This window comes from Lissotriton vulgaris, chromosome 7 (assembly GCF_964263255.1).
Source record: "Lissotriton vulgaris chromosome 7, aLisVul1.2, whole genome shotgun sequence".
NCBI classification, from domain to species: domain Eukaryota; kingdom Metazoa; phylum Chordata; class Amphibia; order Caudata; family Salamandridae; genus Lissotriton; species Lissotriton vulgaris.
In genome coordinates this window covers 1622599551-1622615774 of record NC_141695.1, presented here as the reverse complement: position 1 = coordinate 1622615774, position 16224 = coordinate 1622599551, and the positions used below count along the sequence as shown (strand labels likewise).

The 16224-nt window shown below is 43.9% G+C and overlaps 1 protein-coding gene across 1 annotated transcript in view; it reads right to left on the bottom strand.

The window, feature by feature from the left end:
* ADA (adenosine deaminase) overlaps positions 1 to 16224 on the bottom strand; it is a 274533-nt gene that overhangs the window by 55631 nt on the left and 202678 nt on the right. The window contains exon 7 of the mRNA XM_086932554.1: positions 2628 to 2699. Coding sequence (XP_086788680.1) covers positions 2628 to 2699 — 72 coding nt within the window. The remainder of the gene's footprint in view (positions 1 to 2627; positions 2700 to 16224) is intronic.

Below are 16224 nucleotides of genomic sequence, written 5' to 3'. Positions count from 1 at the left end.
TTCTTTGGGAGTATCAGTAGCTTGCTATTTGTGGTGCTGGACTTACTCCTGTTTCTTTTTGGCAGCACTAAGTAACAGTCATAAATGTGGCCCCTTCCCCTTTTTCATGGCACTGGGACATGTAGTACTTTTGAGCATCTTTATACTCAGATTTTCGAATAACTCAAAGTCGTACAGTTTAAAGGTTTAAGAGTAAATTACATGTATAAATTACTCACAATTGTAATTGTCTTTGTGAATAGCTCCTTTGGTCAGCAGGCCTAGTGATTGAGGTACTGACCCAACTAGCGTGTGTACTATACCATTGGATATCTGCAGTTCCATGTACATCTTGTGGTCCCCAACCACAACGATCAGCAAACTTTGGAGATCTTGAAATGTGGCTGTTGTCCTAAGATGCTTCCACCTAGTCTCTGCAGCTCGATGTAACCTTAACTAGTTCCTTTTAAAGAGAGCATTTCGTTTCAGACTAATTGTATTTTGCATTGAACCTCTTACCGAAATAATCCCGATTTGTTCACAACATGTCCCAAGGAGAGCTCTCAGATCTGAAAGCCACAGATTATTTGAGCTCCATTAATTTAACCATGACAGATGTCAAGGCAGATCCTTTAGAGTGCTGGACTCCCGAGCTCTGGAATGGCCATAAACAGCACCTTTGCCACCTTTCAATTTTTTATGATTCATCAAACCTTAGAACTTCCATGTCCTGCTAAGCACCCTTCCCGTAATCTGTCGCTTTTAGTACTCACAGACATGTGGGCGAACCAGTGCTTTAGAAATAAATAAATATAAAGTTGACTCAGAACTACTTACTCTCTTAAATCAATAATATAAAAGCACAGATGTTACATGGCACACAGAGTAGGATTACACTGTACATGATAGCAGAATCCAGAATGAGTGACTGGCAACTGAAGCAAGCCATTACCTCTCCAACAACACCTTTTCTGACATTCGCCCGACATCATTAAATCTGCAGCCAATTTGTCCATGTTGCCATTATACTGTGGACCATTACTTCATAAAAATTCAGCAACCAAAAATATAAATATTTTGCCTCGCTTACCTTGGACAAAACACTGGATCGACTTTGGCCTAGCAGCTGACTTGTCGTGCATCGACTACAACAATGGAATACATGATGGCCTCCTAATTAAATCATTCAGTAAGCTACAAAGAGCACAAAACTTGGCACTCATCATAGCTTAAAAGGCGGAGACCACATCCGTCCAACTGTTAAGTCACTTAACTGGCTGCCTTTCACAGGATTGCTGTCAAAACCCTGTACCATGGACACAAATCACTGCACAGTGCAGCCTCTTCAAATTATTCACCACATAGGGCCTGATTACGATGTCAGTCGTAAAGCCTCCAAATGCTGATTGGAGGCTTTCTGATGGACATAGTAGGTTTAAACACTAACCGCCGCATTAGGATGATGGCAGTCAGATTTTAAACCGGCAGGGGAATCCGACATGGAATTGCACCTTAATCCCTTAAGGACAGAGTTTTCGCCAGTTTCCGACATGGTTGACTGACTTTGGTAGCCTCTAGCAGGGCCCGCTTCCTCCCTGGTTCTCCACATTTGGACCCTAAATACCCCTGCACTGTGTGGCAGGCACCGTGTCATTGTAATAAGGCCCATAGGGGCCGATTACCATGGCGGGCAGATCGCCCCTTCCGGGCCGGCTGTGGTCACCGCCGGCCCGGCAGGGGCAATCCGCCCACCATCTTGACTGCAGAGACCTCCCACCATATTATGATGGCTGGGGGGTCCGCAGCGGACGGAAAGACCATCTAACCCTTTTCTGCCAGTTGACTTGTCAGCCGGCGGAAAAGGGGTTTAATATGGTGGCGGTGTCTGGAAGACACCACCATCCATATTACGATGCAGGCTGTGATCAGCCTTTCCATGGCAGCATTGTCGCCATGGAAAGGCTGGCGGTTCCTGCTGTTGGGGGCCCGTTGCGGGACCCCAGGGTGTTGGGTGGGTGGGGATGTACATGGGGGTACATAAGGTACCCCCTTGCGTTTGCATGTACAATGTGGCAGGCACCGAGCGGTGCCTGTTACATTGTGCATGTAAAAGCACGACATGTATTTTTTTACATTGCGGTGGGTGCTGCTGCAATGTAAAATATACAGGATGTGCCCGCCACACTGGCGGGCACATCATAATTCGTATGGCGGGACCGCCACAACTGTGGCGGGTGGTCCCTTTTGCAGCTGCGATGGCGGGCGGACGTAATCGGTCCCTTAGTGTCCAACCATTTGCCAAATTATTAATAAATAAACAAAAAGAATTAACAGTAGGGTTTAGAGTTGGGCATTATCGATGAGACGAAGGCCACATTTTGGAGAGAGGTTGAGGTAATGATAAAAATGAATGATAAATATGGCCTGAGAGAGTCGACAAGGTCAAATGTTTGAGGTAATTGTGGTAGAGTAGTTGGAGAAGAGGTAATATGTGTTTCCCTAATGCTGCATGACGTAGCTTGAACACAGAATGAGGTTTTAAAGGGGTCTGCATTTTTGCATATTTTGCTTTATGGACTCCAGCAGTCATTTGGAAAACTCCTCTGTAATTGTTCTTATGTTATAATTCAATTTACATAATTTCTTACCTCTCTCACAACTGAAGGGGGCCCGACTTCACCAGCATGAACAGTTCTATGGACAGAACATCTCACCGCTTCCTGAAAAAGAAAATCACACATGAACACAGCTACACTTTAATGCATCCCAGCAGAGAGAAATCGCCAATCAACAACACGGACATCTTGAAGTAACCTTTTGGTTGGTTAAACTCCCTATCCAATCCATGTTATCCTTCTATCAAAGTCACATGTTCATGTTAGCAGAAATAAAGCCACTATAAAACTAGGTGGGAGGTGCCTCATTACGTATCTCAGCATGGCGTAAAAGCAAACAAATGTCTGCTCGACGTTTCAACAAAATAACCATAATACATTAAACTCTAATGGTTGAAGAATGTTAGAAAGGTAATTAATCGTTTGCAAAAGTTTCCTAACAACATATGACTTTAGATAGCATACGTGCCTCAGTTGAATTTTGCCAGCCGGTGTTACAAAACTAAGGGGGCAGATTTACAAGCCCCTTTCCCCGCCGGTGCGTCACTTTGCATGCACACCGGCGACGCAACCTGCTGAGTGTTATTTACAAGCACACATAGAGCCATCCTGCGTGACTTTACCTGTGCTTGTAAATATCGCCCCTCTTCACGCAATACTTTGCGTGTTGGGGGCGTGACATGGGTGTTGCTGTGGGTGTTCCCAAGCAACACCCATGTACACTGATGCATTTCCAGATTTAAGAGGAATCGTAAATCAGGAAATGCGTCAAAAAGCTACGCCACCCTAGATGTCGTAGCGAGGTGCAATGAGGAGAAATGTTTTCATTTCTCCTCATTTCTTTCCTCTTTCAATGAGTTCTGCATTCTACAGCACACATTGGAGGAGGAATTTACCTCAAATGATTGTTTTTGTTTAGGAAGATACTCCTTCCTGCACAAAACCAATCTCCCTGCGACGCAGACACCCTTGCACCATGGTGCAAAGGTGACTGCGCCAGCGCAGGGGGAAGCACAGAAATACGACATATTGTTGTAAATATATTGCATCCTTGTGCTTTGAAACTAAAGCAGCACGGTGCAGCAACATTACTGCGTTAGTTGCTTGTAAATCTGCCCCAAACTATGTATTGAACACCAAAAACACAGTAAGCAGCTTTTCCTAATCTCTTTTGGTCACCCAAAAAATATTAAAGTGCCTACTTCAATTTCACATTATGGTGTTCCAAATGTGTAGGCTATTTGGGTTAAAACCCCATTACACGAGAGGATGAGGCGAGGATAATGCCACCCATTTAAGTTTACAGCAAGGATTTTGCATTGTAAAAAAATGTAAAGGGGATATGTAGCAATTTGTCTGGCGTGGGAACTATTTAGACCGAAGTAAAAGTTGTGATACGGCATTGAAGTCCTCGAATACCTAATAATTAGTCGTAAATAGAACGTGCAACATCTTTCATGTTAATTACATTTCCCAACTTTACTGTGAGTGCACTAGTAATAGTTTCAGTCAAGTATACATTGGGTAATACCATAAATGTTGGGAAAATAGTGATTTCAAACTTAAAGTCCTTGCTAGTTCTTCCTTGACCACCCAGTGGCAGTATTGCTCCATCTCAAGTCATTCAGAATAGATGGGCTAATTGAGTTGAGCTCTCGTTTTCTCCTCAGATGGGGTTTGGAACCACAAGGAGACTTGCTCGGATTTTATCTCAACAAACTCTAGTCTACAGCAAAAGAACGAAAACACAAAAGGGTAAAGAAGGGGAAGGAGACGGAGGTAAAACCATGACAAAGGGATGAAAAAGAACCTTCAAGAGTGAGATAAAGATGTAGGCAGGGTCAGGTGATGAATACAAGCATTCCGAAGAAAAGCAGAGCAGCGCGTTACCATCAATTAGAATCTTGATACAGAAACAGGAATAGCCAAACATGAAACAAAAGCTATAGCTGGATTAACTAGTAACAGCAAGGTTAAGCAGGGGGGGGGGGGGGGGTATTGTGCACATGAAAACACGGATTTTACAAAGGTGCAGATGTGTAGATACTACAGGTGGTGTGGTGTCACTGGGCCCATTTATGAACCGCCCTATGGCGTGGCATATGTATTAGGCTCAAATTTTCTTTTCTTTTTTTTTTATAGCTTTTGCTCATGCGCGTACTGGCCGACACCTGCTGAAAATAAACCCCTGTATGGCTCTAGTGGCATTGCAAGGATTGCTGGTGCTGCCACTGGGACCATTTATGAGAGTCCTACTGTGCCCCAAATAATTGTTTTGCTTCAAATGTTGGAACAAGAAGCCCACATTCCTCTCTGCTTTGGAGACCTTCGCACTCCTAGTATGCCTTTGCTAAGTCATTCAATCACACTTCCACAGAGAGCGGCACGCAGCACAACCGCCCTATGGCGTGGCATATGTATTAGCCACACATTTTCATGTTTTAATAGCATTTGCTCATGAGCGTACCGGCATACACTGGCTGAAATTAAGCCCATGTATGGCTGTAGTGGCGCTGCCAGGAGTACTGGGGCTTCTCGCTTGCCTTTGCAAGGTTATGCAACTAAAGGCAGGGCCGGTTCTAGGATTTGCGAGGCCCTGGGCTAAAAGGGACCGTGCGAGGTCCCCTCTAATTTAGATAAGTGGCCCCTTGCAAGGAGACCATTCACAGACACTGTGGGGGCCCCACTGTCCAGCATTTTGGCGCCCCCACAGTTTTAACTTTTACTCCACAAGCATTTCTCACACCTTCAGTCCGATAGGTGTGAGAATTGATTGTGGTCTAAAAGTTAAAACTGTGGGGGAGCCAAAATGCTGGACAATGGGCCCCCCACAGTGTCTGTGAATGGTCTCCTTGCAATCAAGGGAGCGTCTCCATCTCCCTCCCCTATGCCTCCTGACACCATCCATGAGAGGCCCAGGGAGGGGGTCCACTCCAAAGGAACTTAATTGCAGGCGACACCTTTCTTTGTAATAGATCGCCAGGGAAACAACAGGACACATCACCAGTGCGTGGCCCCATGCTGGTGGGCTGAGTGCGAGGCCCTGTGCAGCAGCCCACGCTGCCCATGCCTAGCGCCGGCCCTGACTAAAGCTATAGGTGGATGAACTAGTAACAGTAAGGTTAACACCTTGGGTGCTAAGACTATTTCCCTCCTGTGCTGACATTTACAGAATCCCATGGTTCATGACGAGCTCAGCTAGTCATGAGCACACAAGTGGTGTACCTCATACCGAGCTGAGCCCGTCATGAGCATCGAAGGGGTTAAGTACGGGCGGGGGGTATTTTGCACATTAAGGCTGTCAAGTGACGTATCTGGTATGCCAGCCAGAATAAAGTGACCAGTATTAGCGAGGCGAAGGAATGGGGCAGTTTATAGACAGGACGGCCATTAAAAACCGGGTTAGGCTGGGGCAGAGTCAGTCAGATCCCAGGACAGCTCCTCTTAAAGGATTGTGAAGGCGGTGGTCAGTCACGTGTCTGTCTGGTACCCGTGGATACCTGCAGTGTCCATAACACTTCAGCCTGTCCCCTGGATGCTCTGTTGTCCAGAAGGCCCGGTTCAGAGTCAGTCAAGTATAAAGCTGGGTCCCCTGAAATGACCGCAGGGCCCACCTGAATGAAACACATTTTGGGACAGTGATGTGAAAGGTGAGGACAGACAAGCCAGTCTAGGGGTCAACAGATGCCTGAACCAAAATCCGTGCAGTTTACACAATGTTACCGGTTTATTGCTCTTTAAAACAGATCTCTTACAACAAACGTGTGTTTTGTTTTGGTGATCGTGCCTGTATTTGGAACCAGCACAACTCTAACAGGACAGTGCATGAGAGAAGGCAGTCAAGGGTAGGGTTGGGGCAGAGTCAATGACTGCAGCACTACCCTTCGTGAAGCGAAAGCCCATGTGCATCATAAACGCACCTCAGGAGACGCAGCTTGGGTTACAGCCACCTCGTCTCACGGCCCAGAAGTGGCAGAAGGCGGGTTGGGGGGGTCTGTTGTGAAACTAAGCAGAGCACTCCCTGGAGCCTTTTCACAGCCTTATCTCTTGTTATGACAACTCTACAGCAGAGGGACACTTCTTCACCAGCAAAAATGTGGATGTCAAGACTTCTCCGGGGGGGAGGGCGGTAAACAAGCATTTCAAAGAAAAGCAGGGCGGCACATTAAAATCAATTAGTAACAGGATACTAGGTTAAGTAAGGGCAGCAACTTTCGGAAAGGCAATAAAGTGCTTTATCAGATAACAAGCAGAAGCGAAAACACTTGACCAAGGAGGAATGCAGCTGCCAGCCTGCTCGCTCCCGAGAGCAAAACGCCATGGGAGTGAACATTTTAAGAAGAAGTGGGACATGCACCTGCCTTTGGCCAATTGCGTGCTTTCATTTATTGAAAGCCACACGCAAAGGCCAATAGAATTTGACAACCAGACTCACAAGCTTTCTTAAAGCTTTCTGAATGTCTGGAGTGATTCCAAGAGGCCCTCTCCTAGAGCAGCGCATGCGCGCTGCGCTAGGCTCCTGCACCACTCCCAAGGTCTTCTGGAAACCGATGATAGGCACCTCTCAGGCAGACTTTCCTCTAAAGTCCTCAGTCCTGCAATACCTTCTCTCACCATGCAGGGCACCTTTCTGTTCACCAACATTCCAGTAGTGCTTCCCACAGGAATCTTGACACAGGATCATTCCTCAGCCTGGTAGAAAGCCAACGATCAACGGACCCTGTCACTGGAACACAGCGCATCCTCATCTGTACTGGTAAATGCTCCTTCTTTGATTATTGGGGTGTGCTGGAGCACTAAACTTGCTAGAATACCAGTTCTTATCCACAGACTAGACCAATTGAGAAATAGCTTTACTGATGGCGGATGTACCCTATACCGCCTGAAAAAAGGAATAAACAGGCAACTGAGAGATCCCTCAAGGATCAGGATCTAAGGTTATTAGATTACTTGGTTCCTGTTCATCGCTTGAATAGGCCCTATTTGGTGAGGAAACCGCAACCATACCACCTGGAAGCTGTAAACGTGCAGACCCACAGAAAGATCCTGCAAGTGCAGCTTTTAGGACTACGAATGAAAGACTTTAATCCTGCTTGGTCTGGCCAAAGAGGATCCGGGCAATGTAGGCTGTGCAGCTACAGACACAAATACTAGCTGCACCTACTGCATTGTTGTCCCAAATCGGACACAAATAGGAGACTATTGTTGAAGCCAATTTTTCTAGCCCTGGGGGTTCACACGAGTCAAAAAAGCATCCACGCTCTGTTTTACTCATTCTGCACCATGGGTCCTGTCAAGCTGTGGGAACTCCGGTCCTAAATCTGCCTGCAACTCCACAGCATGCCCTGCCAAAATAAGGTCCAAAAACTGATATTTCATTACGTTACCCAAATGGGAGTTATATGTCGCATCGGGGTGGATGAGGCGAACTAAACTGTGAATGACTATGTGAACAGAAAGTTATAATCTTGGCTTGGCAAAGCAGAAGTGGGAAGCATGTAGCCTGGTCCGATTGGTCAGGGCATAAAATGTGTACTCAACTGTGTATTGGTTTAGGTATGGATTACTGACATAAGCAAACTCCGGTGTGGCTGCTAATGCTGATGTGAAAAGAAAATACATTATCAACTATATCCACCCCATCTTAAGGCCAACGGCTAGCAGAATGCCAAATATAGCTTGGAAAACTACCAAGTTTTAGATATTTTTACTGGTATTTCATCAAAAACGCTATAACAGCACAACTGTGGTGTAGGTTTACAACCTAATCTTTTAAGTATGGCTTTTAAATAAGCCTTGAATTGTTTATGATATAGTTTGACAAAGTATCCCACCTGGTCCCATATAGGAAAATTAATTTGCCTGAGCAAAGCTTTTTATTAGCACAATTGCACTTTAACATTGTGAGAGCTATGTGTGTCATATATTATCAAACTGACCTTGTTCCCCATTTGAATACCATACTAGTTGCAAAGAAATTCATCAATGCACTTGAAACCAAACATTATTCATGCTTTTAAAAGGTAAACTAAGCATTGGCTGATAGCAATTTTATCTTTATTAATGTATCTCACTGCACTTTTTTCTGGTTTTTATGGTTTTTACTAACTTAACAATAAAGATTACTTACCTGTTTTTGTTCCTCTTGCTCTTCCTCCCTCCCTCACACTTGATGCTCTTAGGGGATACATAGGAATGGGAGTCAGATGAAAAATCACTGCTAAAAAAACAAATACTACATAGTATTGTATCTTATTGTATTGTGTGCAGTAGATTACTGGACAGCGCTGCTGGCTGGCCATTATCTCTGCATTATTGAATGTGACTTGGGGGCTTATTTATGAGAGTCCTGCGTCACCTTTGCACCACATAAAGTGGCACATGCATGATGCAGCGCTCTCAAAGCAATTTATGAAGCCACGCACAGCCACCCTGCGTAGCTTTGAGTGTCCTCATAAATCGAGTAAGGCAATGCAGCACAAATTGCTGCGTAGACTTACTCTGACCCCGAGAGGCATTCCATGGGCGTTGCAGTGGGGTTTCCCACGAAAAACGCCCATGCATTTTGACGCTGCCCCAGATTTACAAAATCATGTAAACCAGCAGAAGCGCCATATCCATATGCCTCCAGAGGTGAGGTGTAAGATAAATATGTTTATTTCTCCTCATTTTTTTTCCTTTCTATATGTGCTGCATTCTGCAGCACACATATAAAGAGGAAAACACCTCTTATGATTGTTTTTGTGCATGAAGGTGTCCCTTCTTGCACAAAAACAATCTTGCACGCAACAGAGGCACCCTTGCACCATGGTGCAAGGTTATGCCAGCCAGGGCGTGCAATGCCCATTGGACTCAAAGGGCTTCAGCCCCCAGCCCCCCCCCCCCCCCCGCCCCATTGTGTGTGGCAGCCAGGGATTAGACTGCTTCCCGGGCACACACACACAACCGCACCTGAGTACTTCACAGGTCTTTAAAGACCATTTGCATGTTAATGAGGCATTGTTGTTGTTTCACCACTTCTAAGAGCCCGAGGCTCCACTCCGCCTATTGCTTATAGATTCAGCCCCCCCCCCCACAACATTTTTTCTTAGCCCTCCCCCTAAATTTGGCCCTAGTTGCGCCTCTGATGCCAGCATAGGATGAAAGGACAGTAATGCACCATATTGCATAAATACGGTGAATTCCTGCCCTTTCACTTTTTTTTAACATTTAAAATAAAATATTGTTTTATATAACACAAACTTGACCCGTAGATATCCAGAATCAGGGCGCTTTACACGAGCACCAGTTGCGTTACAAATGGACACATCCATTTTTGTTGGATTGGTGTCAGTACAATGCGGATTTTTACAACGCATTCCGTTACAACGGAATTTTTACAACGCAGGATCCATTACATCGGATGCCATTACAACGCATGGCATTACATAGCAGATGCTATTACAACGCATGGCATTACATCGTAAGTATAGGTAAGTATACCTTTTTTAAAAAAATGTTATTAAGTTAATTTAATTAATTTAATTTAATTAATTTAAATAAAATACATTTTAAAATAGCCATTAATTTAATTTTATAAAATAATATCTTTTTAATAAATGTAATTTTAATAAAAAAATGGAAATAATGTAATTTAATTAAAATAATGAAATTAATTTAATGTACATATTTTTATAATTGAAATTAAATTAAATTAATTTAAATAATTTATTTAATTTAATTAATTTAATTTAAAAATGTAATTAATGTAATAAAATTAATTTAATTTATTAAATATATTATAATTAATTTAAAAATGGTAAATATAATTTAATTATCCCTAAACACAAACCTACCCCTGAACCCTACAATACCCCTGTACCCCAAAACCCTGCCCTAAAACCTAAAAACACCCCTGTACCCCAAAACCCAAACCCTGCCCTAAAACCTAAAAACACCCCTGTACCCCAAAACCCAAACCCTGCCCTAAAACCTAAAAACACCCCTGTACCCCAAAACCCAAAACCCTGCCCTAAAACCTAAAAACACCCCTGTACCCCAAAACCCGAACCCTGCCCTAAAACCTAAAAACACCCCTGTACCCCAAACCCTGCCCTAAAACCTAAAAACACCCCTGTACACCAAAACACAAATCCTACCCTAAAACCTAAAAACACCCCTGTACCCCAAAACCCTGCCCTAAAACCTAAAAACACCCCTGTACCCCAAAACCCAAAACCCTGCCCTAAAACCTAAAAACACCCCTGTACCCCAAAACCCAAACCCTGCCCTAAAACCTAAAAACACCCCTGTACCCCAAAACCCAAATCCTGCCCTAAAACCTAAAAACACCCCTGTACCCCAAAACCCAAACCCTGCCCTAAAACCTAAAAACACCCCTGTACCCCAAAACCCAAACCCTGCCCTAAAACCTAAAAACACCCCTGTACCCCAAAACCCAAACCCTGCCCTAAAACCTAAAAACACCCCTGTACCCCAAAACCCAAAACCCTGCCCTAAAACCTAAAAACACCCCTATACCCCAAAACCCAACCCCTGCCCTAAAACCTAAAAATACCCAAACACCCCAAAACATATACCTCAGTACCCCAAAACATATACTCCTATACTCATACTTATTTAAAAAATTACTTAAATTAATATATTTAATTTATAATATTTAAAAACATAAATAAATATTTTTATTTATAATTAATAATAATTAAATCAATTATATAATATTAAATAAAAATATTAAAAAATTATATACTTACCAATACTTACGATGTAATGGTATGCGTTGTAATAGCATCTGCTATGTAATGCCATGCGTTGTAATGGCATCCGATGTAATGGATCCTGCGTTGTAATAGCTGCGGTGTAACAGCATTACGACGTAAAAGTTGCGTTGTAAGTGTAACATACCATTTTTGTTAGGCACGGTGAGATAACGGGATTTGCCCAGAATCACAGGATGCAGAGCGTTGGTAAGGAGAATCAAGCTGGGTTCCCCAGCTTCGAGGTCGACCGCTCTTGGTGCTTTGCTGCGCTGCCCTACGCTAAAATCCCATTAACGAGGGCCTTAGTCTAAACTAAAATGCACAATCGGCTACTGCTTTCATTGTCCAGCAACCATATGATGTCACTTGCAACAAACAGTACATGCGCCACTTCACGCATGGTTCATTTGTGAGCTTATTCTGCAATGTTATATAGTGCAAAGAAGATCCAAAAGGATGATAGAGCGCTTCACAAAAGAACATTCTCAGCACTGGCGCGTGGTGCCTGCCCTCTGGACTACATCTTTAGTTTCCGATCATCCTCCAGCAAACTGAGCCTGCTTGCCTTTGCCTGTCCTGTGCTCGGGGCAATGACAACCACAGCGCGCGACAAGGATCCCCGCGAGAGCGTCCCAGCCCTGCACGACCCATGAATACAGCAGTGAGGCCAGGCTGCCTCCGGGTGGGGCTGCAGCATCGCCCTCTGCACTTGTCAGCTTCGATCACTTCACCAGCAGTGTGCTTGCTGTCTTCAGCACCGACCCGCCCTGCAGCGATGCGGACCCATCGCCCCAGCCCCTCCCGCTCAGGCTGGAAATGAAAACAACCAGATTTTGCTTTGTCAGCCCCCACCCCATATATTAATAGCAGTTGTGTTAGGAAATGTCCGATTGCTGACTTTAACACTGCATGGCCTTGCAAGTTTCTGGTGACTAAATTAGTTAATTTTCTGTTGAACAGGACTGATTATTTGCAATTTCAGCACGACTGCCTGTAAACCACACAGCTCCTCTTCATGCATCAAAGAGAATTTTCACCCGAGGGTCTGGATTACGGAAACAGCAGATGACTACTGCAGGCAGTGATTGCTTATTAAGGCCACAGGGGGGAAAAAACCAAAAAAATCAATGACGGGGCACACAGCCTCCCTGCAAAATCCAATCTGTCAAGTTACCACCTGTAGTAAAACTACCGGTGGTGAAAACTACCCTCCTACTGTCAATACTCAGCAGTAAAACAAAATATGCCCATTATTGGTGGAATTTATTGCTAAAAATATATATATATATGTTCCGAATGGATCTTAAAAAATGGTCAAGTTTAAGGTATGAATGGACACTAAACAACTAAGACTTTTTCCTGCCCCTAAAACTGGAAAGGCTTCTGGTACTTTTACCAGACAGTTGTAAATGTAATTCCTGGTAGTGTTTGTTCAGCGTATGTATAGAAATGTATATTTGTAAAACGTCTGTGTGGCAATCCGTAAAGAACATTAATTTTAATTGAGGGATAATTTACAGCCGGTGGTAATTTTTAAAACATGAGAACCAATATTCAGAATAAAGGTTCCTTCAAAATATCTGGGCGACACAAGCAATAGAAAGTAGAAATTTCTTGGTCTACATACCATAATTTCGATATTTAAGTGATTAACAGGTTTCAGCGGAATGTATCAAATGATTTTTAACATTCCGTGTCTATTGGAAAATGTGTCAGTACCTTTGCACCTAATTCTTTTATGCACATTTCAATTTGAAGTTTTATCATCTCAGCATCATGAAGAAAATGGGGAATAATCACTATTGCTAACGCGAAGACGGAGTGGGACAAAGTATGGCCAAATTAACACTAGAGCCCTAACCTCAATGGTGTCACTGTGTGTTTGTAACTGTCATATTTTTTCCATTGTGCTGGGAGGTGTAGAAAATAAAATACTTTTCTCTTTAAAAAAAAAAAAAAAAATAGAGTGTTTGCCTGGACAATGATTTGCTGCTGATGTGCGCATTTTGATTTGTGAGCCCGTGTTCACCTTTCTGAATCCATCTCTGGTGGAAGAGGTGTGATGCCGCGGCCAGGGCGACTGACTCCGGAATCTGGGGATCACGGTCCGATCCCCATCGAACCTCGGCACCGGCGGCAGATTAGCCCAGCACCATGTGACTCTGGGCAATAGCTTGCTTAATCTTCCGACGGCCCCCAGCGCCTAGAGACCCTTACGGGTGATTGTTCGCTTTACAAATGTGGATTATTATCTCTCCCCCTCGTGGGAACCTTGGGCAGCTCAGACCAATCTAACCCTGAGAGTCAAGTGCTGAAGGGGCATTTGGCCCGGTAACTCAGAATTCATTGTGAGATGGGGCCTGGGATATCAGGAGTATAAAACCTTAACCCCCACTGTTGGAACCGGTAATCCCCGTTTGCCCCGTGGCCCTCTGAAAGGTGTTCTGACAGTGACATATTGAAAGGTTGCTGTACCCTCTGTCTTCGTTTAATATTTATCAAACTTGGGTGAAATGAGAGTTCATTGAACGCTGGATTCACTTAAAGTGTTCCAGTCTCTTACTGACAAAACCTCAAAAACCTGCACTTTAACCATGGACTGCAATTAAACTAGGTGATCTGGGAGGAAGTCGAGGAAAACCCCTTTGCTTTGTCTCTGTACAAATGGTTGATTGGAAGAACAAAAGCTCTACAGTAAAGACAGTCATTAGAGCCGTGGTAAAATCCACTGCCTCGGATGAATGGGAGAGGCCCATGGAGGTTGTGAAGTCCTCTTCAGTTTTGCATATTGCAAATAATGCTTACAGATTTTGTGTTACTACTGGGGGTGTTTCTAGTGGTCTTGGGTGTGGGGAAGAGTGGGGCAAGGTCTTTTAAGTTAGAAAGCCCAAGTGAGATAGAGCATCAGTCCACCTACCACATTCATTTGTTTAGACCCCACCAAAAACTGTGACTGCATTTATACTTTATGACAGATATACTACTAGAAGCAATGCAGCACAGCCACCAAATTAGGTGTTCTGTTCTGCATGAGAGGAGGAGAGCCACACAAGACAATAGCTACAAAAATATAGTGCTGCTGTTCTCTTTCTAGGTGCTGGTGCATAATTAGACTGCCTTGTTTCATGCACACAGCTTTGCACCTTAGTACAAGGGCGTGAGTGTGATGGTTATGATAGGTTTTGTACCAGAAGGGTAACCTTCCACTAAATAATACTTTTCTTAGACATACTTTACAACTTTTCCCTCTTTCTATGTGTGCTGTACAGTGCAACCCAAGTACAAAGTAACAAAGTTACCTTGCACTTGCCTCAGGGGGCGTATTTTGTGGCTTAAGGCCTTGTCTACAAAAGTGAGTACATAGGGCTTTGTGTCAAAAACCATGGGAGACAGAATGGGTATGCGCATGTACCACCCATACAAAGGTACATAGACACAACTAAAGTTGCTGCGCTGCACGTTGTCAAAGTGTAAGAGATAAACAGCACCATACCTGCTAAAATTGTGTCTCCCTCAGTGCTGACGTGCGCCAATAAATACTTGCACCATAGTGGCAGGAAGTGTGCCTTCTGAAAGCACAGGTTTTGTACTGAAAGGGAACTCTTGTAGTAGAAAATCAATGCCTTAATACTTTTCCTTCTCATATGCACAACAATGCAAAGTTGGAAAAAGTAGAAGACTTTTAAATTTGCTTCACTGTTCCGTGTACCTTGAGGAGGCACAATTTTTGGGCTTAAGTCTCTGTCTGCAAATGTTAGTAGATGGTGATCTGCATCAAAACCCATGGGCAGTTGCGAGGGAGCGCCCATGTACCACCGAAGGTACACCTCTTTGATACAAAGCTGCGCAAAGTAGCGTAGAGTGCTACTTTGTGGTACTTTAGGCAATTGCAAATTATGATCTGCGGTTGAAAGTAACTCCCACCACAACACTTTGAGCTAAGTATGTACCACTTTTGTGCAAAGTGTTATTAAATCAGGTCAATGATGTTCAGAAGAAGCACAAGTTACTGGCCAGGGAAGGAGGCAATATGTACCTGTTTTGAGCGTACTCACATGAAACCAGGAGCAACCAAAGACCAAGCTTTCTGTAAAGTTTGACACTCATCGAATCATGAGAGAGTGCATCTTCCTATTTTCTGTCTTGCCTTCCATATCTTTAGCAGTGCAGTGGAAAGAGACTCAAAAACCAGTCAATAAAATGTAATAGGGGCCCAGTCATTCACAGATAAGGCCTTCTGAATGCTAAATGCATCCAAATTCTTGGGGGCACTCCCACCACCTGGGGGGTTATAAGTAAAATGGTGCTAGTGCTCCAGAATTCAGTTCTGCTCCCACCAGCCTTTCGAATGTCTTCACTGATTGATAGGAGGTGGCATTTGTCCCATCATTTAACTGTAGCCTGCCATTTAGGTGCCCTCACTGCCCTGCTGAGCCTGAAGCATTTCTGTTGAATATAATTGAAACATGGAGCTCCTCCAATGGGCCGACAGATTGCCAAATCCTCTGGCTATACAACAAGGAAGGCATGAAAAAACAGAAGAGATGCTGAGTGGCACACCTTTCCTAACCATGTTCCAATGTTACCTGCTTACTTGCTTCAGCAACACGTTCCCTAGATATAGGTATGTGCAGTTAGCCACATTTTTTTGCAAATACTACCTTATTTCGTTTAGTTGAATACTGCAAGGTGCACACTGACACACCTTTGCTTGGGATGGCAGGCCCGTTCCTTTTAGACAAGAGTGTGGTAGTAATTTGCTGACCAACACATTCCCCGGTTTATCAGGCTCTTTTGCTGTAACCAGCTGTTCCCACAGATGCCACTGTGCTAATATGTGACCTTCTTTGCATCAGATACCGACTCTCTTG